We start from the raw sequence: 25,299 nt of genomic DNA on the forward strand, positions 1-25,299 counted from the left end.
GTTAACTAAAGGGTTATTGTTGAGCCATCTGTTGAGAGGCTCAGTTGTTTTCATACTGTCAAACTGGATATAGTATCACGAGTTGTACGGTGTGATTGGTGTGGCTGGTAAGAGTCTTACCCGGGATTCTAAATCCTTCCTTATTATGTCAGCTCGTCCGTGCACAGTGTCCTAACTGAGGCTGGGAGGAGGGTCATAGTGGGAGGAGCCAGTGCACACCAGGTAGTCATAAATCTTTCTAGAGTGCCCAGCCTCCTTCGGAGCCCGCTATTCCCCATGGTCCTTACGGAGTTCCCAGCATCCACTACGGACTACGAGAAATAGAATTACCGGTGAGTAAATTCTTATTATTAAACGGGACACGGTCGCTAGGTCGACGTGAGTTTTTTCACTTACTCATTTTTTTGGGATTTTTTTCATACTTAACGATCCATGTGAACTACAATTGGAATGGTAACCTTCACGGGACACGGTGCACTAATTGGGGTTCTCCGTCACTTTACGAAGAAAACTATGCAAAAAAAAGTAAAAAAAAAAACCAAGTCGACCTTTTGACCTGTGGACCTAATGCATGTCGTCGACCTAATGACTGTCGACCTAAGTTGTCTACCCAACGACACATACCCGTTTTCAACATTTTTCATAGACTAATATTTCTGGAAAGATGATCCCTAGAGAAGTAGTTTTGCTTTAATTAGTCTTGTATTTGGTGTCTAGTCTGCGGTGTGTTCTGCAGTCTGCATGTAATGTTCTGGTGCATCTTATTTTTATACCATAGGAAAGATACACAATCATATTAAACCAAGAAACCTGATCTGTCTGTGGAGAGCTGCTTTCATGTAACCATGGCATAGTGGGTATCCGGACTCCAGGTCGACAACAAAAAGGTTGACGCACCTTAGGTCGACGCCAATTGGTCGACATAGACAAAAGGTCGACATGAGTTTTTCACAAATTTTTTCTTTTTTGGAACCTTTTCATACTTGGACCACGTGGACTACGATTGGAACGGTAATCTGCGAGCGAAGCGGTGCACTAATTGGGGTTCCCGGTCACTCTACGAAGAAAACGACACCAAAGAAACAAACTCATGTCGACCGTTTGTCCATGTCGATCTAAGGTGTGTCGACCTAAGGTTTGTCAACCTTTTTGTTGTTGACCTGGTGTCCCAGACCCGCATAGTGAACCATGTCCTTTTTTAAGGGGCTTTATTTTTTTTTGTGCTTTTCTCAAACTTCAGGTCAGATACTTGTTTTTCTAGCACTCATTAGTCTTGTTTCTAAAATTGTTCTCTCCCTTGTGGTCCTCTAGAAACATTGCCTATGTCTATATGGAAATATGGCAGTAATGCTTTTAGTTAAGTGCTGGAGTACCGTTTAGAATATAGAAGAAGTGCAATAAAATGTGATAATATGTTGTACATGTGTAGGCATGTAATACATTTTCTTTTTTGGTTGTTTTCAAGTTGTGTCTTTGAATCCACTTTCACATACATGTATTTTCTTATCTCTTATAGAAGAAAGAGTGGGCTGCACATGGGAAGCTCATCGTTCTCCTAAATATATTACAAATACCTGGCTCCAATCATGGGTAAGTTTTTTGCATCTGTGTTTGTTTAAAATAACATTAATAATTGAATACTGCCTTGGATGTCTACAATAATGTTCATGGGCAATTACAATGTTAGACTGCAGTGTAATTACAGTGTAAAAGTGCAAGACTCATCCTTTCTATCTTGTGTATTTTAAGTTCTGTAACAGGCTCGCCAGTAAATTTTACCTGTAGTATGACCAAAGCCAAGCACTGGCAGCTGCATTGTAAAACAGCAAAACAGATTAAGGGGCCTATTTGTCAAGGGATTTTTTTTTTTTTATTTAATTTTTTTATACGATGATGTTTATTTAGCCTCACTATGCACTAATAGTCTATTGCAAGAGCTTTCACAGAAATCTTCTGCTAATGTCTAATTAGTAATGCAGGCAGCCATCCCCATTATGGGGACTACTGTCTTAACCCTACGTACCCATGTTTAGCCCAGTGAGTTTATGGCATCTTCAGATGGCGTAAACCACTTTTCTCTTTCGTCCTAGAGGATGCTGGGGTCCACATTAGTACCATGGGGTATAGAAGGGCCCACCAGGAGCCATTGGCACTTTAAGAGTTTAAGAGTGTGGGCTGGCTCCTCTCTATGCCGCTCCTACCAGACCCAGTTTAGAAAATGTGCCTAGAGGAGCTGGTCACAGCTAGGGGAGCTCTCCAGAACTTTTCTAGTTAAAAGTTATTTTACAGTTTTTTATTTTACAGGGAGGCTGCTGGCAACAGCCTCCCTGCAGCGTGGGACTAAGGGGGGGAGTAGTGTCTGCCCTGAGGGGATAGATCGCTCCCCGCCACAGGGGATCGCTCACCCCAGCAGCATGCCGCCACCCCCTTACAGAGCTGAAGATTGTGGCGAGTAAGACACCGACCCCCCTAGCAAGCGGGGGGCCGGTGTGAAGATGGCGGCAGCAGGGTAGGAGTGCAGTATTAACTGCGCTCCGAGATGGCTTAGCGGTACATAGTGCGGCATGGTGAGGGGTGTCCTGGGCCAGCGCTTACACCCTACACTGGTCACAAAGCCTGTCGGGGTCCCAGGATCTCAGCCAGCATCAATCTTCCGGCCAGTATAATCAGATGAAGAGCGTGAAGACAGCGCCATTTTGGGTGCGGAGCTTCTCCTCAGAGCGGACCCAGCAGCGTTAAGCGCCATTTCTCTGACGTCCTAGTGGATGCTGGGAACTCCGTAAGGACCATGGGGAATAGCGGCTCCGCAGGAGACTGGGCACAAAAGTAAAGCTTTAGGACTAGCTGGTGTGCACTGGCTCCTCCCCCTATGACCCTCCTCCAAGCCTCAGTTAGATTTTTGTGCCCGAACGAGAAGGGTGCACACTAGGTGGCTCTCCTGAGCTGCTTAGTGAAAAGTTTAGTTTTAGGTTTTTTATTTTCAGTGAGACCTGCTGGCAACAGGCTCACTGCATCGAGGGACTAAGGGGAGAAGAAGCGAACTCACCTGCTTGCAGAGTGGATTGGGCTTCTTAGGCTACTGGACACCATTAGCTCCAGAGGGATCGAACACAGGCCCAGCCATGGAGTCCCCTGCCAGAATCCATAAAAAAGCAGGAGAAAAGTCCGCGAAAAAGGGGCGGAGCCTATCTCCTCAGCACACTGGCGCCATTTTCCCTCACAGCTCCGTTGGAGGGAAGCTCCCTGGCTCTCCCCTGCAGTCACTACACTACAGAAAGGGTTAAAAAAGAGAGGGGGGCACTAATTAGGCGCAGTATTAACTATACAGCAGCTATAAGGGGAAAAACACTTATATAAGGTTATCCCTGTATATATATATATATATATATATATATATATATATATATATATATATATATATATATATATATATATATATAGCGCTCTGGTGTGTGCTGGCAAACTCTCCCTCTGTCTCCCCAAAGGGCTAGTGGGGTCCTGTCCTCTATCAGAGCATTCCCTGTGTGTGTGCTGTGTGTCGGTACGTTGGTGTCGACATGTATGAGGAGGAAAATGATGTGGAGGCGGAGCAATTGCCTGCAATAGTGATGTCTCCCCCTGGGGGGTCGACACCTGAGTGGATGAACTGTTGGAAGGAATTACGTGACAGTGTCAGCTCTTTACAAAAGACAGTTGATGACATGAGACAGCCGGCTACTCAGCTTGTGCCTGTCCAGACGTCTCATAGGCCGTCAGGGGCTCTAAAGCGCCCGTTACCTCAGATGGCAGATACAGACGTCGACACGGATACTGACTCCAGTGTCGACGGTGAAGAGACAAACGTGACTTCCAGTAGGGCCACACGTTACATGATTGAGGCAATGAAAAATGTTTTACACATTTCTGTTAATACAAGTATCACTAAAAAGGGTATTATGTTCGGTGAGAAAAAACTACCTGTAGTTTTTCCTGAATCTGAGGAATTAAATGAAGTGTGTGATGAAGCGTGGGTTTCCCCCGATAAAAAAAAAAATGATAATTTCTAAAAAATTATTGGCATTATATCCTTTCCCGCCAGAGGTTAGGGTGCGTTGGGAAACACCCCCTAGGGTGGATAAAGCACTCACACGCTTGTCAAAACAGGTGGCTCTACCCTCTCCTGAGACGGACGCCCTTAAGGATCCTGCTGATATAAAGCAGGAGAATATCCTAAAATGTATTTACACACATACTGGTGTTATACTGCGACCAGCAATCGCCTCAGCCTGGATGTGCAGTGCTGGGTTAGCGTTGTCGGATTCCCTGACTGAAAATATTGATACCCTAGATAGGGACAGTATATTACTGACTATAGAGCATTTAAAAGATGCATTTCTATATATGCGTGATGCACAGCGGGATATTTGCCGACTGGCATCAAGAGTAAGTGCGCTGTCCATTTCTGCCAGAAGAGGGTTATGGACACGACAGTGGTCAGGTGATGCGGATTCCAAACGGCATATGGAAGTATTGCCTTATAAAGGGGAGGAGTTATTTGGGGTAGGTCTTTCAGACCTGGTGGCCACGGCAACAGCTGGGAAATCCACGTTTTTACCCCAGGTCGCCTCTCAACATAAGGGCAAGCGGGCAAAAGGTTCCTCTTTTCTGCCACGTGGCAGAGGGAGAGGAATAAGGCTGCAGCAAACAGCTAGTTCCCAGGAACAGAAGCCCTCTCCCGCTTCTGCCAAGCCCTCAGCATGACGCTGGGGCTTTACAAGCGGACTCAGGCACGGTGGGGGCCCGTCTCAAGAATTTCAGCGCGCAGTGGGCTCACTCGCAAGTAGACCCCTGGATCCTTCAGGTGATATCTCAGGGGTACAAATTGGAATTCGAGACGTCTCCCCCTCGCCGTTTCCTAAAGTCTGCTTTACCGACGTCTCCCTCCGATAGGGAGCCAGTATTGGAAGCCAGTCACAAGCTGTATTCCCAGCAGGTGATAATCAAGGTACCCCTCCTGCAACAGGGAAAGGGGTATTATTCCACACTGTTCGTGGTACCGAAGCCGGACGGCTCGGTGAGACCGATTTTAAATCTAAAATCTTTGAACACTTACATACAGAGGTTTAAATTCAAGATGGAGTCACTCAGAGCGGTGATTGCGAACCTGGAAGAAGGGGACTATATGGTGTCTCTGGACATCAAGGATGCTTACCTTCATGTCCCAATTTACCCTTCTCACCAAGGGTACCTCAGGTTTGTGGTACAGAACTGTCACTATCAGTTTCAGACGCTGCCGTTTGGATTGTCCACGGCACCCCGGGTCTTTACCAAGGTAATGGCCGAAATGATGATTCTTCTTCGAAGAAAAGGCGTCTTAATTATCCCTTACTTGGACGATCTCCTGATAAGGGCAAGATCCAGGGAACAGTTGGAGGTCGGAGTAGCACTATCTCAGGTAGTGTTGCGGCAGCATGGTTGGATTCTCAATATTCCAAAATCGCAGCTGATTCCGACGACTCGTCTTCTGTTCCTAGGGATGATCCTGGACACAGTCCAGAAAAAGGTGTTTCTCCCGGAGGAGAAAGCCAGGGAGTTATCCGAACTAGTCAGGAACCTCCTAAAACCGAGCCAGGTCTCAGTGCATCAATGCACAAGGGTCCTGGGGAAAATGGAGGCTTCCTACGAAGCAATCCCATTCGGCAGATTCCACGCAAGAACTTTCCAGTGGGACCTGCTGGACAAATGGTCCGGGTCGCATCTTCAGATGCATCAGCTGATAACCCTGTCACCAAGGACAAGGGTGTCTCTCCTGTGGTGGTTGCAGCGTGCTCATCTTCTAGAGGGCCGCAGATTCGGCATTCAGGACTGGGTCCTGGTGACCACGGATGCCAGCCTGCGAGGCTGGGGAGCAGTCACACAGGGAAGGAATTTCCAGGGCTTATGGTCAAGCCTGGAGACATCACTTCACATAAATATCCTGGAGCTAAGGGCCATTTACAATGCTCTAAGCTTAGCAAGACCTCTGCTTCAAGGTCAGCCGGTGTTGATCCAGTCGGACAACATCACGGCAGTCGCCCACGTAAACAGACAGGGCGGCACAAGAAGCAGGAGGGCAATGGCAGAAGCTGCAAGGATTCTTCGCTGGGCGGAAAATCATGTGATAGCACTGTCAGCAGTGTTCATTCCGGGAGTGGAAAACTGGGAAGCAGACTTCCTCAGCAGGCACGACCTCCACCCGGGAGAGTGGGGACTTCATCCAGAAGTCTTCCACATGATTGTAAACCGTTGGGAAAAACCAAAGGTGGACATGATGGCGTCCCGCCTCAAAAAAAAAAAAAAAAAAAAAACTGGACAGGTATTGCGCCAGGTCAAGGGACCCTCAGGCAATAGCTGTGGATGCTCTGGTAACGCCGTGGGTGTACCAGTTAGTGTATGTGTTCCCGCCTCTGCCTCTCATACCCAAGGTACTGAGAATTATACGACGGAGAGGAGTAAGAACTATACTCGTGGCTCCGGATTGGCCAAGAAGGACTTGGTACCCGAACTTCAAGAGATGCTCACGGAGGATCCGTGGCCTCTACCTCTAAGAAGGGACCTGCTCCAGCAAGGACCCTGTCTGCTCCAAGACTTACCGCGGCTGCGTTTGACGGCATGGCGGTTGAACGCCGGATCCTGAAGGAAAAAGGAATTCCGGATGAAGTCATTCCTACCCTGATCAAAGCCAGGAAGGATGTAACCGAAAAACATTATCACCGCATTTGGCGAAAATATGTTGCGTGGTGCGAGGCCAGTAAGGCCCCGAGGGAGGAATTTCAACTGGGTCGATTCCTACATTTCCTGCAAACAGGAGTGTCTATGGGCCTGAAATTGGGATCCATTAAGGTTCAAATTTTGGCCCTGTCAATTTTCTTCCAGAAAGAACTAGCTTCAGTCCCTGAAGTTCAGACGTTTGTAAAAGGGGTACTGCATATACAGCCTCCTTTTGTGCCTCCAGTGGCACCTTGGGATTTCAATGTAGTTTTCGGGTTCCAAAAGTCACATTGGTTTGAACCACTTAAATCCGTGGATTTGAAATATCTCACATGGAAAGTGGTCATGCTATTGGCCCTGGCCTCGGCCAGGCGTGTGTCAGAATTGGCGGCTTTATCCTGTAAAAGCCCTTATCTGATTTTCCATTGGGACAGGGTGGAATTGAGGACTCGTCCTCAGTTTCTCCCTAAGGTGGTTTCAGCTTTTCACTTGAACCAACCTATTGTGGTGCCTCCGGCTACTAGGGACTTGGAGGACTCCAAGTTGCTAGACGTTGTCAGGGCCCTGAAAATATGTTTCCAGGACGGCTGGAGTCAGAAAATCTGACTCGCTGTTTATCCTGTATGCACCCAACAAACTGGGTGCTCCTGCTTCTAAGCAGACTATTGCTCGTTGGATTTGTAGTACAATTCAGCTTGCACATTCTGTGGCAGGCCTGCCACAGCCAAAATCTGTAAATACCCACTCCACAAGGAAGGTGGGCTCATCTTGGGCGGCTGCCCGAGGGGTCTCGGCTTTACAACTTTGCCGAGCAGCTACTTGGTCAGGAGCAAATACGTTTGCAAAATTCTACAAATTTGATACCCTGGCTGAGGAGGACCTGGAGTTCTCTCATTCGGTGCTGCAGAGTCATCCGCACTCTCCCGCCCGTTTGGGAGCTTTGGTATAATCCCCATGGTCCTTACGGAGTTCCCAGCATCCACTAGGATGTCAGAGAAAATAAGATTTTACTCACCGGTAAATCTATTTCTCGTAGTCCGTAGTGGATGCTGGGCGCCCATCCCAAGTGCGGATTATCTGCAATACTTGTACATAGTTATTGTTAACTAAATCGGGTTATTGTTGTTGTGAGCCATCTTTTCAGAGGCTCCTCTGTTATCATGCTGTTAACTGGGTTCAGATCACAAGTTGTACGGTGTGATTGGTGTGGCTGGTATGAGTCTTACCCGGGATTCATAAATCCTTCCTTATTGTGTACGCTCGTCCGGGCACAGTATCCTAACTGAGGCTTGGAGGAGGGTCATAGGGGGAGGAGCCAGTGCACACCAGCTAGTCCTAAAGCTTTACTTTTTTGCCCAGTCTCCTGCGGAGCCGCTATTCCCCATGGTCCTTACGGAGTTCCCAGCATCCACTACGGACTACGAGAAATAGATTTACCAGTGAGTAAAATCTTATTTTTCCTGCCTGCACAGCGCTGATAAGGAGAAAGAAGGTCCCTCCACAGCAACTCCAGCTATCTCTCATGGTACCAGGGGGTTGTAGAATGGGGGGTGGGGAAGGCTGCAATACAACTGTGTAGCCTATTAAGGTGCTAAGGGGTCTCCCTTTGGTTAAAAGCGCTGTGTGTGGATTGGCTCCAATCTGTGTCTCTCTTGCCATTCTTGGAGGTGAAACTCTGTCTGCCCTCCCCTGTGTGTGTGTGGAGTGTGTAGTGGTCTCCTTTAGCTATGTCCAGGGACACTGTGTCATATGCTGCGGAGGATATGTCCTCCCAGGATGATCACATTCCATGTAATCAGGATAGCACTGGTTTAGCACAGATTCCATCAAAGGAACCTGAGTGGTTTTCCGCTATCAAATCTTGGATTTCTCAGATTTCTGACAGGGTTGCAAGTAATGAAGCCGCAACCCAGTTATTACATAACTCTATGGGGATGTAGTATGTCTGACCGGCGGTCAGGAGACGGCCGGTCAGCATACCGACGCCGGGATCCCGGCAGCATACCGACGCCGGGATCCCAGCGGGGAGGGGTGAGTGCAGCAAGCCCCTTGCACGCTCGTTGCGCTCTCCACGCTGCGGGCTCGGTGGCGACCTGTGGTCGCCACGGGTTCTATTCTCACTCTATGGGTGTCGTGGACACCCACGAGTGGAAATAGTCCCTGTTGGTCGGCATGCCGACCATCGGGATAGTGAGGGGGTGGGATGTCGGTGGAGGTCATGTGACAGTCGGTCTCCCGACCGCCGGTCACATGAATACCACCCCTCTATGGCAGTATGGCCCGATTCTAGTACCTCAGGACGCTCCGCTATATACCCTCACAAACGTGCGCTTTTTCATGTCATGCAAGATAACACGGATACTGATTTTGATACCACAGACTGTACTGGGGATGTGTTGCGTGGGTCTGCATCTCTTGCAAAGGGGGTGCAATTGATGATAGAGGCTATCAGGAATGTGTTGAATATTAATGATACCACACATGAGCAGGTTGAGGAGGCTATTTTCACTGAAAATAAAAAAGCCTTGCTAACCTTTCCTGCGTCAAGGGAATTAAATACTATATTTGAGAAAGTATGGGAAAACCCTGAGAAATTCCAGATCCCTAAAAGGGTCCAGGTGGCGTTTCCTTTTCCTGAGGAGGATAGGAAAAAATGGGTAAGCCCGCCAATTGTGGATGCATCTGTGTCCAGACTCACAAAAAAGGTGGTTTTACCTGTTCCTGGATCTACCGCCTTAAAGAAGCCGGCTGATCGAAAAATTTATAATACACTTACATCAATGTAAACCGCTTCGGGGGCCATATTACGTCCCACTATTGCTTAGTGCATGGATTGCAAAAGCTATAGTAAAATGGTCAGGCACCTTACTTGAGGATTTGAATACAATGGATAAGTGTGATGTTGAATTGTTTTTGCGTAACATTCACGATTCAGCAGGTTTTATGGTAGAATCCATGAAAGACCCGAGTTCCATGGCTGTGGGGATCGCTTCCATGTCCGTTTCAGTTTGTCGGGGACTGTGGCTGCGCCAGTGACCTGCCGACGCAGAATCCAGGAAGAGTGTGGAGTCCCTACCCTACACAGATCAGGCTCTCTTTGGGGAAGCTTAGGATGCGTGGCTATCCACGGCTACAGCGGGTAAGTCTCCGTTCCTTCCCTCAGCTGCACCTGCTCCGAAGAAATACTTTTCTTCATCAGTATCACAGTCCTTTCGGGCTAAGAAGCCTAGAAAGGCCAAACCGTCCAATACCTTCTTTAGGGGAGGTCGAGCTAAATCCAAGAATCCTGCTCCGGCAGGTTCCCAGGAAACTAAGCCTGCTTCCAGTACGTCGAAGTCCTCCGCATGACGGTGGACCACGCGGCCTGGAGGTGGGGCCAGTGGAAGCGAGGCTCAGACAGTTCAGTCACGTCTGGGTATCGTCCGGCCTGGATCCCTGGGTGATAGATATTGTGTCCCAGGGATACAGGTTGGAATTTCAAACTCCCTCCTCACCGATTTTTTTTCAAATCAGGCTTGCCAGATCTGCTGGTGGACAGGACGGTCCTACAGGCAGCGGTCCAGAAGTTGTTGGAGGCACAGGTCATTGTGCCAGTACCTCCTCATTTGCAAGCCACTGGTTACTATTCGAACCTTTTCGTGGTACCGAAACCGGATTGTTTGGTCAGGCCCATTCTGAACCTAAAATCACTGAACCCTTTTCTGAAGGAGTTCACGTTCAAAATGGAGTCTCTCAGGGCTGTGATATCAGGTCTGGAAGAGGGAGAATTCCTAGTATCCCTGGATATCAAGAATGCGTACCTCCACATTCCGATTTGGCTGCCGCATCAGGCTTATCTCCGTTTTGCATTACTGGACTGTCATTTCCAGTTCCAGGCCCTGCCATTCGGCCTCTCTACAGCACCAAGGGTGTTCACCAAGGTAATGGCGGAAATTATGTTTCTACTCAGAAAACGGGGTAAACATCATTCCGTATCTGGACGATCTACTAATAAAGGCATCGTCCAAGGAGGAGCTGTTGCAGTCCATTGTACTCACAACCCGCCTACTCGGAGTCCACGGTTGGATTCTGAACCTTCCGAAATCTCATTTGGAACCAACCCGGAGGTTGTCTTTTCTGGAGATGATCCTCGACACGGAGGTGCAGAGGGTGTTTCTTCCACAGGAAAAGGCGTTGGTGATACAAACAATTGTCAGGGATGTCCTGAAGCCAGCCCGGGTGTCGGTTCATCAATGCATTCGCCTTTTGGGAAAGATGGTGGCCTCTTACGAGGCTCTACAGTACGGGAGGTTCCATGCTCGGGCCTTCCAACTGGATATCCTGGACAAGTGGTCAGGATCTCATCTACACATGCATCAGAGAATTAATCTTTAGCCAAAGGCCTGGATTTCACTCCTTTGGTGGCTACAATTACCTCACCTTCTGGAGGGCTGCAGGTTCGGGATTCAGGACTGGGTCCTTCTAACAACGGCTGCGCGCCTCCGGGGCTGGGGCGCAGTCACTCAAAGGGAAGCCTTCCAAGGAAGGTGGTCAAGTCTAAAAGCCGGCCTGCCGATCAACATCCTGGAACTAAGAGTTGTCTACAATGGTCTTCAGGCTGCCCATCTTCTAAGAAATCGGGCCATTCAAGTACAGTCGGACAATGTAACGATGGTGGCTTACATAAACCGACAGGGCGGAACGAAGAGCAGAGCTGCGATGTCAGAGGTGACAAGGATCATCCTCTGGGCGGAAAAACACTCGTTGGCTCTCTCTGCAATCTTCATTCCGGGAGTGGACAACTGGGAAGCAGACTTCCTCAGCAGACACAATCTCTATCCGGGGGAGTGGGGTCTCCATCCGGAGGTGTTCAAGGAAATAACAGACCTTTGGGGGTTACCCCAAAAAGACATGATGGCCTCTCGTCTCAACAAGAAGCTTCAATGCTATTGTTCCAGGTCGAGGGACCCACAAGCAGTGGCAGTGGACGCCCTGGTGTCTTCGTGGACGTTCCAGTGGTGTACGCGTTTCCCCCACTCCCACTCATTCCAAGAGTTCTAAAGCTCGTAAGGAGAACAAAAGTTCAAGCGATCCTAATTGCTCCAGACTGGCCAAGGTGCGCTTGGTACGCGGACCTTCTGAATCTCTTGCAGGAAGAGCCGAAACCTCTTCCTCTTCGGGAGGACCTGCTGCAGCAGGGGCTGTTCGCCTATCAAGACTTACCGCGGCTACAGTTGACAGCATGGAGGTTGAACGCCTGATACTAGCTCAGAAGGGCACTCCGAAGAAGGTCATTTCTACCCTGATACAGGCTAGGAAAGGGGTAACGTCTAAACATTACCATCATATTTGGAAGAAATATATGTCTTGGTGTGAGTCCAAAAAGTTTCAACTGGGGCGTTTTTTCCTCTTCCTGCAAGCAGGTGTGGATATGGGCCTGAGGTTGGGATCTGTGAAGGTCCAGATTTCGGTCCTGTCCATTTTCTTCCAGAAACAATTGGCTGCCATCCCTGAGGTTCAGACCTTTTTGAAGGGAGTTCTGTACATTCATCCTCCCTTTGTACCGCCTTCGGACCTTAACGTGGTGTTGCAGTTCCTCCAGTCGGACTGGTTCGAGCCTCTACAGGAGGTTGAGGTCAAATTTCTTACATGGAAGGCTGTCACGTTGTTGGCCTTAGCTTCTACTAGACATGTGTCAGAATTGGGGGCTTTGTCTTGTAAACGCCCTTACTTGATATTCCACGAAGATAGAGCGGAGCTCCGGACACGTCAGCAGTTTCTTCCAAAAGTTGTCTGCATTTCATATCAACCAACCTATTGTGGTGCCAGTGGCTACTGACTCCTCAATTTAGTCAAAATCCTTGAATGTTGTGATGGCTTTGAAAATCTATGTGAAGAAGACTGCTCGTCATTGGAATTCGGACTCTGTTTGTCCTGTATGATCCCAAGAAAATTGGATGTCCTGCTTCAAAGCAGAGTATATCTCGCTGGATTAGGTTCACTATCCAGCATGCTTATTCTACGGCAGGATTGCCGTGTCCAAAATCTGTTGAGGCCCACTCTACTCGTAAGGTGGGGTCTTCCTGGGCGGCTGCCCGGGGTGTCTCGGCGTTACAACTTTGCCGAGCGGCAACTTGGTGTGGGTCGAACACGTTTGCCAAGTTCAACAAGTTCGATACTTTGGTCTCTGATGATCTGAAGTTCAGTCCCTTCCGTTCTGGGAGCTTTGGTACATCCCCATGGTACTAATGTGGACCCCAGCATCCTCTAGGACGTAAGAGAAAATAGGATTTTAATTACCTACGGTAAATCCTTTTCTCGTAGTCTGTAGAGGATGCTGGGCGCCCGCCCAGCGCTTTGTTTTCCTGCAACAGTTATCTGGTTCAGTACAACTTTGTTTAGTTATGTACTACATTGTTACTTGGTAAGTAAAGTTTCAGCAGTTGCTGAGTTTTTCAAATTAGGTTAGCTTTATGTGCCTTGTATGTGTGAGCTGGTGTGAATCTCGCCACTATCTGTGTTAAATCCTTCTCTCGAAGATGTCCGTCTTCTCGGGCAGTTTCTTTACTGGGTCTGGTAGGAGGGGCATAGATGGAGGAGCCAGCCCACACTCTAAAACTCTTGAAGTGCCAATGGCTCCTTGTGGGCCCGTCTATACCCCATGGTATTAATGTGGAGCCCAGCATCCTCTACAGACTACGAGAAAAGGATTTACCGGTAGGTAACCAAAATCCTATTTATGCTTTTGGAGGCATTCTCGCAGGAGACGGAGCTTGTGATCCCTCTCCCGCCACCTCCACCTGGCTCCGGAATCTGAAACTGTGCACATGCACAGTATAGATTCTGTGGAAGAGTCTTTTTCAAAAATATGGGAGACACTAACAATGTGCTGGGGATGTAACTTGCAGGGACAGTGGTAATCACTACCAATGTTCCTGCAGGTTACATTCAGTACATAAAAGGGGTGAATTTGTTAAAAATGATAGTAATTTGCAATAAGGACTAATAGATACTTACAAATGTGCCCTCTTACATCTTTTTACTGCGCGCTGTAAGTCGCGTTACACAACGCGGGAGTGCCGTCTGACTCGCAGAGAGCCTCTTCTCTTTTTTTTTTATTTTTTATCTCATACGTCCTAGAGGATGCTTCAAGAACCATGGGGTATAGACTGGATCCGCAGGAGACATGGGCACTTTAAGACTTTTAAAAGGGGTGTGAACTGGCTCCTCCCTCTATGCCCCTCCTCCAGACTCCAGTTAGATTCTGTGTCCAGTGAGACTGGATGCACACTGAGGAGCTCTCCAGAGTTTCTCAGAAAAAAGACTTCGTAGGTTTATTATTTTCAGGGAGACCTGCTGGCAACAGGCTCCCTGCATCGTGGGACTGAGGGGAGAGAAGCAGACCTACTTCTCTGAGTTCAAGGGCTCTGCTTCTTAGGCTACTGGACACCATTAGCTCCAGAGGGTCTGATCACTTGGTGCGCCTAGCTGCTCGTTCCTGGAGCCGCGCCGTCACCCCCCTTGCAGAGCCAGAAGATAGAAGCCGGGTGAGTAGCAGAAGATCAGAAGACTTCAGTGACGGCAGAAGACGGCTTGTTGAGGTACCGCGCAGCAGCCGCGCTGCGCGCCATGCTCCCACATAAGAACGGCACTGCAGGGTGCAGGGCACAGGGGGGACGCCCTGGGCAGCATAAATCCTCAATTTAGCGACTGGCAGAAAGTGTATAGAGTGCCTGGGCACTAATTACAGACCCCCGCCAGTATAAAGATGTAAATTTAAGCGGGACTGAAGCGCGCCGTTAAAGGGGCGTGGCTTAGCCCTCACAGCTCTGACCAGCGCCATTTTCTCTTCACAGAAGCTGCAGAGACGCTGAGCCTGGCCTCCCACACTGCTTTACAATTACAGGGTGCAAAACGGGGGGGGGGCACAAGCGATTTGGTGCTAATTAGTTGAAAGTAAAAGCACTAACAGGTCTGGGCAGTAATTTACTCGCTTCAGAACCGGGATAGGCGCTGGGTTGTGAGCTGGCAGAACTTCCTCTGTGTTTCTCTAACAGGCTTTGTTGTGGGTCTGTCTCCTATAGCCCCAGTGTGGTTGTGGGTGTCGGTACGTATGTGTCGACATGTCTGAGGCTGAGTGCTCTTCCCAGGAGGAGGCTGGAGTGGGGACAGAAAAGGCTGTGGGAGTGACCGTGTCGGCACCGCCGACGGCTGATTGGGTAATTATGTTGAGTGTTTTGAATGCTAATGTGGCTCGGTTGACGAAGAGATTAGATAAATTTGAATCTAAAAGCCAGACATGGAGGAAATCCATGGAAGATGCTTTGTCACAAGCTCAGACCCCTTCGGGGTCACAGAAACGTGCATTTACCCAGATAACCGATACGGATACCGACACGGGCTCTGATTCCAGTGTCGACTATAGTGACGCCAGATTGAATCCTAAACTGGCTAAGAGCATTCAGTACATAATTGTGGCGATAAAAGAAGTGTTGCATATAACAGAGGACCCTACTGTTCCTGATACTAGGGTCTGTATGTATAAAGGAAAGAAACCTGAGGTAACGTTTCCTCCCTCTCATGAACTGAACGCTCTTTTCTCTATCGTCCTAGTGGATGCTGGGGTTCCTGAAAGGACCATGGGGAATAGCGGCTCCGCAGGAGACAGGGCACAAAAAGTAAAGCTTTTCCAGATCAGGTGGTGTGCACTGGCTCCTCCCCCTATGACCCTCCTCCAGACTCCAGTTAGATTTTTGTGCCCGGCCGAGAAGGGTGCAATCTAGGTGGCTCTCCTAAAGAGCTGCTTAGAAAAAGTTTAGCTTAGGTTTTTTATTTTACAGTGAGTCCTGCTGGCAACAGGATCACTGCAACGAGGGACTGAGGGGAGAAGAAGTGAACTCACCTGCGTGCAGGATGGATTGGCTTCTTGGCTACTGGACATCAGCTCCAAAGGGACGATCACAGGTACAGCCTGGATGGTCACCGGAGCCGCGCCGCCGGCCCCCTTGCAGATGCTGAAGTCAGAAGAGGTCCAGAATCGGCGGCTGAAGACTCCTGCAGTCTTCTAAAGGTAGCGCACAGCACTGCAGCTGTGCGCCATTTTCCTCTCAGCACACTTCACACGCAGTCACTGAGGGTGCAGGGCGCTGGGGGGGGCGCCCTGGGAGGCAAATGTAACCTATATAAAGGCTAAAAATACCTCACATATAGCCCCCAGAGGCTATATGGAGATATTTAACCCCTGCCTGGATTCACTAAATAGCGGGAGACGAGCCCGCCGGAAAAGGGGCGGGGCCTATCTCCTCAGCACACGGCGCCATTTCCTCTCACAGCTCCGCTGGTCAGGACGGCTCCCAGGTCTCTCCCCTGCACTGCACTACAGAAACAGGGTAAAACAGAGAGGGGGGGCAAATTTATGGCGATATTTTGATATATATAAAGCAGCTATAAGGGAGCACTTATTATAAGGCTATCCCTGTTATATATAGCGCTTTTGGTGTGTGCTGGCAAACTCTCCCTCTGTCTCCCCAAAGGGCTAGTGGGTCCTGTCTTCGTTAGGAGCATTCCCTGTGTGTCTGCTGTGTGTCGGTACGTGTGTGTCGACATGTATGAGGACGATATTGGTGTGGAGGCGGAGCAATTGCCAAATATGAGGATGTCACCCCCTAGGGAGTCGACACCAGAATGGATGCCTTTATTTATGGAACTACGGGATAGTGTCAACACGCTAAAGCAGTCGTTTGACGACATGAGACGGCCGGACAATCAATTAGTGCCTGTCCAGGCGACTCAAACACCGTCAGGGGCTGTGAAACGCCCTTTGCCTCAGTCGGTCGACACAGACCCAGACACAGGCACTGACTCCAGTGGTGACGGTGACGAATCAACCGTATTTTCCAGTAGGGCCACACGTTATATGATTTTGGCAATGAAGGAGGCGTTACATTTATCTAGTTCCATCAAACTCCTTGGATGTTGTAAGGGCTCTGAAAATTTATGTGAAGAGGTCGGCTCGTCACAGAAAATCAGACTCTCTGTTTGTTCTGTATGATCCCAAGAAAATTGGGTGTCCTGTGTCTAAGCAGACGATATCTCGCTGGATCAGGGTCACTATCCAGCATGCATATTCTACAGCTGGTTTGCCGTGTCCAAAATCTATTAAGGCCCACTCTACTCGTAAGGTGGGTTCTACCTGGGCGACTGCCCGGGGTGGCCTCGGCTTTACAACTTTGCAGTGCGGCTACTTGGTCTGGGTCGAACACGTTTGCTAAGTTCTACAAGTTCGATACTTTGGCCTCTGAGGGTTTGGTCAATCTGTTCTGTAGGAGCCTCCGTGCTCTCCCTCCCGTTCTGGGAGCTTTGGTACATTCCCATGGTACTAATATGGACTCCAGCATTCTCTAGGACGTAAGACAAAATAGGATTTTAATTACCTACCGGTAAATCCTTTTCTCGTAGTTCGTAGCGGATGCTGGGCGCCCGCCCAGCGCTACGTGATCCTGCAGTGGTTATTTTGTTCAGTACTGCTTTGTTCTTGGTTAAGTACTGTTTTGGTTACTTGGTTAAGTAATATTGTTCAGCCGTTGCTGAGTTTTCGAGCTGGCTAGCCTGATTTGCCGTGTGTGTGAGAGAGCTGGTGTGAATCTCGCCACTATCTGTGTAAAATCTTTCTCTCGAAGTTGTCTGTCTCCTCGGGCTCAGTTTCTAGACGGAGTCTGGTAGGAGGGCCATAGAGGGAGGAGCCAGCCCACACTATCAAAGTCTTAAAGTGCCCATGGCTCCTGGTGGACCAGTCTATACCCCATGGTCCTAATATGGACCTCAGCATCCTCTACGGCAGACCTGGGCAAAGTACGGCCTGCGGGCCACATACGGCCCTTTGGCAATCCCTGTCCGGCCCCTCTCCACCCACCGGCTCCCTGCACCATGGATGCTCGGGTCCTGCAGGACGCGCTGTGAATCAGTCCTGTGTGCGCCTCAGCCAATACTGAAATGCTATTGGCTGAGGCGCACACAGGACGAGTGACTTACAGCGCATCCTGCAGGACACAATCGTTCCCCATTGCCTGCCTCCCCTGTCAGTCACCGCCAGCATGTTCCCAAGGCGCCTCCTGCTACGTCCGTCGTCCTTCCCTGCCTGACAGCGCGCCGCTCAGTCAGCACCACAAGTACTGCTTGTGGAACTACAAGTCCCAGGTTCGATTGTCTCTTAATTTTATCCTATAAATACCCAACGCCGGATCTGGTGCACTTAAGACCTTCTTAATTAGGTTGGCGTCTTCCCCTTATTCCCGTATCTACTGTCAGGTAATGTGTGCAATTTCCTTAAAAAGAAGGGGTGTGCACCACAGTGCATAAAACCACAAATTTATTACGACAACCACATACAATTAAGTATAGAATCACGTACTAATAGTGGCGGTATAAACCACCGCAAGTAACATCAGCATCATTGGTTCGGCCCTCATACACAGTTCCGATTTTTCATGTGGCCCCCTATAGAAATTAATTGCCCACCCCTGCTCTACGGACTACGAGAAAAGGATTTACCGATAGGTAATTAAAATCCTATTTTTTTCTCCAGATACCTAATTTTCATATTTTCGCTACTCTACAAGCAATTTGATGCTAGATTCACTATTTTTTATCGGTATTAACTCCTACATGTTGCATAAAGCCTAGGATTTTAAAATAAACCAATTAAAAGTTTAGTTTTTTCATTAATTAATTTACACTTGTGCCCCAGAATAGGCATATAGTCTTTCTATTTACGTCTTTGTAAAAAACCCTTTCTCTTATAGTGTTTTTTAAAGGCCAGGTCTCTGCCTGTTCGTTACTCTTTCAACGCCGGTGGGCTCTGTTGCCGGATGTCCGGACCTATTTGCAGGGTACCCTGCTCGTCCAGCCTATCCATCCTTTGTATTCTTTGGTCTGCTCCCTTTGCACACCTGGAAAGGGTGGAGCTTTGATTGCTCAAGTATCAGCTTTCACTTTCATGGCACTATCCTTTTCTTTTCCATTCAGTACAGGTGGTCCTTCTCACTCCCTTGGGTTCTTTATCCAGGCTGGTATATAGGTTTCAGATCATCCAGGAACTTATAGTCCTGCCTTACTACTGACAGTTTGGTAGTGGAAGGCTCTTGATGTAGTGCAGCAGCTCCGCATTCAGGTGGCTAAGACCAGGTATATCCCCAGATCGGATTCACATTCTTGTTCTTTGATTCTCGCGAGTTGGGTGGGCCGATTTCAAAACAGACCTTGACTAGACGTTTCTGTTTTGACTGTCCATCATACAGTATCTCTTTGAAGGGGGATCATCTTACTCCTACAGGGTTGACAGCTCATTCCACCTGGTCGGTTGGAGCTTCTGGGGCAGCTCAGTGTGAGGCTTTTGCGAAACAGCTTTGCAGTGCATACCTTTTCAGTTTTTATGCAATCAATTCCTTGTGTCAGCTGATGCCGCCTTTGTGCGTGAGGTTCTTAGTGCAGTCCAGGGGCATCCTGCCCTTGAGAGAGCAGGTTTAGGATGTCCCAGCATGTTACCCTTTGCCCCCTAGTGGACGATGGTTAAATCCTTTTCTTCGAGTCAATAAGGGGCACCGGGCACCCTCCCTGGCACACCTAAGTTCATTGTGGCTGTTTGTTTATATATTAGAGGGTGTGTGTCTCTATTGCTGTGTCTGTCGGGTTGATGGTCTTTCTTCTCCATGTTTTTCTCCTCGCTCCTTTCGCGGACATTCTAACTAAACTGGACGGCCGATGGCTTAGGGTAGGGTGTAGGTAAGAAGGGAGAGTGAGGGCTGCTGGGTGAAAACTTGAAACTGTTTGGTACCAAGTCTCTCTCCTATCTCCAGGCTATACACAGCATGTTTTCCTTTGCCCCCTATGGATTCGGAGAAAAGATTTTAACCTGGTAAAAACGAAAATCCAATTTTTTTTATTTATTTTTTTTCCCTTTTTTTACGGCCATGATTGCAAAAACGTAGTGATCTGGGAACTTATACCGGATCCTGTGTGTTTTTCACATGATGGTGGTTAAGTTTTACAGTGGGAATAAAGGACTTTAATTGTCTGGGGAGAAAAAGCATAAGGCGCAAAAAAGCCCATTATTTTGCAGCAATATTTTTCTGTGATCCATTGAATTCACCCCTAAGTATTACCACCAAATGTTTATCCTACTTTCCTTTTCTCTTAAAGCTGTAGTAGAACATAACCATTTTTCTTTCCACTACTGTGCCCCCTCTCCTCTAGCCAGAGGAGAGGGGGCACAACTAGAGCTAGCTGTTGATACATCGACCTACTTTTTTCTGGGGCTCTGGAGGTACTGAGGTTACACTTAATTTTTTCATCATCTTAAAGCGTCCCCCTCGTCGTATATAGGACCTTATTCAGAGATGATATGTAGCCAGATCTACGTTCATCTTGTGAATGCCAAATTGCTTTCTCACAAATATTTAAAATGGCCACTCTAATATATACTGCAGACGCCAGGCGCATCTTATTACCATATACGATAAAAGTGCGCTGTACATCGCAAAACACTGCATCCCATAAGAGAAAACAATACACCCACACATTATCGGAGTTCCAAAGCTCATTGATGTATATATTTGTTATTAAAAGGATATGGATTCAATATATTACAATGTGCAGTATACCTATAGTTATAACTCGTACAGTAAGCAGTTAATACATACAGTTATACAGTTACAGGCCAGCAATACAATACCATTCCCTTTATGCTTATGTCTCTGTCTCTCTCTCTCTCTCTCTCTGTGTAAAATCATGCTGGGACATCTTACTCTGAGACCAAAACAGGAACTGACCTCCTGTGTGATCAGCAATGTGTTATCTAGTTTCTGGGGGAGGGGGCTCACTCATTCATGATGAGTCACTAGTCTCTTTGTATATGCTAAACAGGTTCAGCCTTGGGGACGTCCAAAGGGGCTGGCCTGAGCTTCCTGTCCACTACCTGTTTGGAATATCTATTGTTGTAATAAAAGTGATTTTAGCTTTTATACATTTAATCATAATTATTTGTTGCAATGTCCTACAACTTTATAACAAGTATCAAATGAATCTACACATTAATCTGGTTGCTTAAATACCAAATATGACAGGTCTATCGTGCTTTGTTCAAATAATACACATACATGACATTACTTCATTATATTATTTTAAATCATCATGATGTCTGGCGCTTGATATTATTATAGTTATGTACTGTATGAAATAAGTGTCGAATCCATCTCTGTGGCATGTCCGTGTAAATGCGTGTGTTACCATATATTGCTGTGCTTGCTGCGCGTATTTGCAAGTATAGCGACTCATAATGTGTGTAGTTTGTATGTTCTTTTTATGTAATATTTTTGACTTCGACAATCTCCAAACTGCTGTGGGCCACCCAGCAGAGTGCAAGGCCGCCCAGCATGCATATGAGGTCGCCTCCCGATGCATCTGCAATTAGAATGTGAATGCATCGGAACTAAGGTTGACCCCTGACTTCACAGCCTTGCTGCGCTGTCAGAAGATTTTTATTTATTTTTAATTTTAGCAGAACCGCCCCGTAAACAGACCTGCCTCCCCCCCCCCCCCCCCCCCCCCCCCAACTCTACGTCTCCACCCTGCGAACACCCCCCACTGTCTATCACATTGCGGTTGCATCCTTTGGGGATGCGTCCGCAATGCGTAAGTCCTCACAGCCACAGTGCGCCCGCTGTGCATGCACAGTTTGCCTCCACCGGCAAACTGTGCTGTGGGCCGCATTAGCAGCAGGGTCTAAATGACCCCCATAGTGCATACAATAGTAGACAACAGGCATATCGGAGTGGTGACAGCAGTGTGCATGGATAAAATGGTTGAGCCTTTTATAATGAAATGTGTTTGGAGAGCTTGTTTGAAGGGAGGAGAAGATTGTGATAGGCAGATAGTGAGGTCCAGTTGTGGGGGGCAGCGGTCAATGGCGTAGCTAAGTGGGCGAGTAGGATTGTGGAGAGGGATGAGGTTAGAGATGCAGATGGAAAGAATTTACTGAGGGTTTCATAGGTGAGTGTGAGGACTTCAAATTGGATTCTGTAGGGAAAGGCAGGGCCGGCGACAGGGGGGGGTCAAAGGGGACACCTGTACCGGGCCCCAAGTATATGCCACTTAGTGTACGGCAGGGATGTGAGCAGGGAACCATCATGGAGTTATTGGGGAGAGACAGACAGACCGTGGTGTGTGTGGGGGAGGAAGGAGAGATATACATATTTATATATCTGTATACTGTAGATAAATAAAAATATATATTTATTTAATAAGTTTATTATATACAGCAGCAAATTCCGTTGCTCTGAGGGGGCCCCAGAGATATCACTGTACCGGGCCCCAAGATGTCTGTTGCCAGCCCTGGGGAAAGGTGAGCCACTGTAGGACCTGGCATAGAGAGGAGGCAGATATGGAATGGTTGGATACATTACAAACTGAGCATTAATTAAGTATTTGTCTGCAGGGTCTTTTTCCACTATATCTGTGTACTTTGTAAGGTGAATTCTTTATGATTTCATTTAAATAAAGGGGAATGACAGTATCTAAAAGTAAACATAAGCCAATTGCTCAGGCTATATTTGCTTTTGTCTGCTGGATGATGTTGCTGTTTTTGCTACACAATAACATCTGTATTGTGTGTCACTTTGTTTTCTGTTCTGAAACTTGAGAATACTGTCTATTGGTTTCTTAAAGAGACAAAAAACAAATATTTTTTCAGACCGTGTATTCCTGGTCAGGTCAGATTGTGTCACCATTGGTATAATGCTGATTTAATTGTTGAGGTCTTTCAACAGTTATATTCTGTGATGATAGAACATGTAATCTGCAGCAAACATCCATCCACAGCAACCGCAACCTGAAAAGCTGCCTTTGTTTGTGCTGAATAAATAAACCACTGGAAGGATTTTGTTTTACAAACACATGTCCATGTCTCATAGACTATATGCATGGGTTGGAGTGGAGTTCCCAGTGATAGAGAAATGAAATCCTAAAAGCACTGGCTGTCCCCTGGAGCATCGGAAAGAGCCCAGCAATCAATACAGTCACAGACAAGCTTTTAGTTAAATATGCAGTAAGAGAAATGTCTAGAGCAGTTACGTTTGCTGCAAACATACATGCATTTCTAATTAATATACTGTACAAAGAAGGATACCCTAGTGCCAGTGAAATGTTCAGAAATCAATGCAAAGTGCTTATAAACAGCAGTCCATTTTAATTCATCTTACAATATCCTATTAGAAGTAGCCCTTCAGTATACACACAATTTCAGCACTTGTACAGTATGTCTGTAAGCATAGAGGAAAAAACAATAAAACCTGCAATAGTATATTATGTTTGCAGCAATCACACCTGGTGAGAGAATGCAAACGTGCTTCCTTAAGAGGCCTGCGAGGAATAAAAGTGAGATCCAAGGTCCCGTAAGGTACAGCTGTATTCCATACACCTAGCCTCAATGCAATATGTTGCGCAAGATGCCTGCAGGATGGAGTGGTCAGATCCTGTGCGTCTCTGCCGTCACTGCCCGTCGTCTTTTTTGCATAAAAATGTGTCTTAAGGGGGGGGGGGGGGGGGGGGGGGGGGTACTCGCGGCGCGATTGCTGCTTAAAATCTAAGCAATCTGACTAGATTGCTTAGATTTCTGTAACGTCCTAGTGGATGCTGGGGACTCCGTAAGGACCATGGGGAATAGACGGGCTCCGCAGGAGACTGGGCACTCTAAAAGAAAGATTAGGTACTATCTGGTGTGCACTGGCTCCTCCCTCTATGCCCCTCCTCCAGACCTCAGTTAGAATCTGTGCCCGGCCAGAGCTGGGTGCTCCTAGTGGGCTCTCCTGAGCTTGCTAGAAAAGAAAGTATTTTGTCAGGTTTTTTATTTTCAGAGAGCTTCTGCTGGCAACAGACTCTCTGCTACGTGGGACTGAGGGGAGAGAAGCAAACCTACTCACTGCAGCTAAGTTGCGCTTCTTAGGTTACTGGACACCATTAGCTCCAGAGGGATCGAACACAGGTACCTAACCTTGATCGTCCGTTCCCGGAGCCGCGCCGCCGTCCCCCTCGCAGAGCCAGAAGTACAGAAGCAGCAGAAGCAAGAAGACATCAAAATCGGCGGCAGAAGACTCCTGTCTTCACTTAAGGTAGCGAACAGCACTGCAGCTGTGCGCCATTGCTCCCGCAGCACACCCACACACTCCGGTCACTGTAGGGTGCAGGGCGCAGGGGGGGGGCGCCCTGAGCAGCAATTAAGATACCTGATGGCAAAAGTATACATATATACAGTCAGGCACTGTATATATGTGCGAGCCCCCGCCATTTTTACACATGAGAAGCGGGACAGAAGCCCGCCGCTGAGGGGGCGGGGCCTTCTTCCTCAGCACACCAGCGCCATTTTCTCTTCACAGCTCAGCTGGAAGGACGCTCCCCAAGCTCTCCCCTGCAGTATACAGGTGAATAGAGGGTAAAAAAGAGAGGGGGGGGGCACATAAATTTAGGCGCAGATATATATATATATATATATATATATATATATATATATATATATATATATATATATATATATATATATATATATATATGGAAAAAAGGGATTCAGGAGAATGCGCCCATAGTGTAAATCCGATTTATTTTAAAAACATATCAGTAGAACCAAATTACAGGTATGGATGTAATAATACCTTTTTGGACCCACACTTTGGGCCAGTTTATACGTAAAAGAGAACTCCACAAGGCTGGTGCATCAACCACTGTGTCCAGACGCCGGGACCGTACACCGTGCTGCGTTCAGAAGCCCGTCCGGCCACCCGCAACGATCACAGGGAGATGCAGAGACCGAGTGAGCGAGACGTCTAGCAAGCTCCGCCCCAACGCGTTTCGTAAGCACTTCGTCAGGAGGTTGGCTTGCAGACGTCATCCAGACCTTGATATACTGCTCCACATATTGTCACCAGCTGTTTATAATGATTAGCGGTGGATGAACAATCCTCAGTCCACCAGCAGTATATACAAGTTTTTAAGATCAAACATAGTTTATAACAAATAGGTTAAAAATGTTGCTATTGGATTCATATACACATACATTAGTTTTGATTACACAAAATTTAAAACAATATATATAGAATTTATAAACAGCACATGCACATATATATCTCTGTCCTTAACTTTAAAAACACATCATAAGCATAATCAAGAGTCACATGAGTGCCTTATTAAAAATCAATACACCCACATTGTGACCAAGTTTAAAACTTAAGCATAATTTATAACCAACAATATTAATAATAGATTCCATACATACATAAGTTAGTTACAATTACACTGGGTCTAAAACAATACCTATTGGAGTTATAATACACACACGTGTATCTCTATCCTTCACTATTCAGAGAATTACTTGGAACACATGATAGAGCACATCATAGGAATAATCATATATGTGCCTTAGTACAGATCATCATACTTATAATGAGCAACAGAGGGAGACACAAACCCCTTTCTTAGAGGCAACCTTTTTTATATTAAAGATGATTTTTTCTTTTTTTGATAGGAAATAATAATTCCAACACCCAC

At 47.3% G+C, this 25,299-nt stretch overlaps 1 protein-coding gene across 2 annotated transcripts in view; it reads left to right on the forward strand.

The window, feature by feature from the left end:
* MAP3K2 (mitogen-activated protein kinase kinase kinase 2) overlaps positions 1–25,299 on the forward strand; it is a 261,008-nt gene that overhangs the window by 42,727 nt on the left and 192,982 nt on the right. For both annotated transcript variants that reach the window (XR_010182011.1, XM_063933967.1), the window contains exon 2: positions 1,517–1,590. Coding sequence is in view for 1 of the 2 variants with exons in the window: in XM_063933967.1 (XP_063790037.1) it covers positions 1,587–1,590 (4 nt within the window). In the remaining variant the exon portion in view is untranslated. The remainder of the gene's footprint in view (positions 1–1,516; positions 1,591–25,299) is intronic.

Source organism: Pseudophryne corroboree, chromosome 7 (genome assembly GCF_028390025.1).
Source record: "Pseudophryne corroboree isolate aPseCor3 chromosome 7, aPseCor3.hap2, whole genome shotgun sequence".
NCBI classification, from domain to species: domain Eukaryota; kingdom Metazoa; phylum Chordata; class Amphibia; order Anura; family Myobatrachidae; genus Pseudophryne; species Pseudophryne corroboree.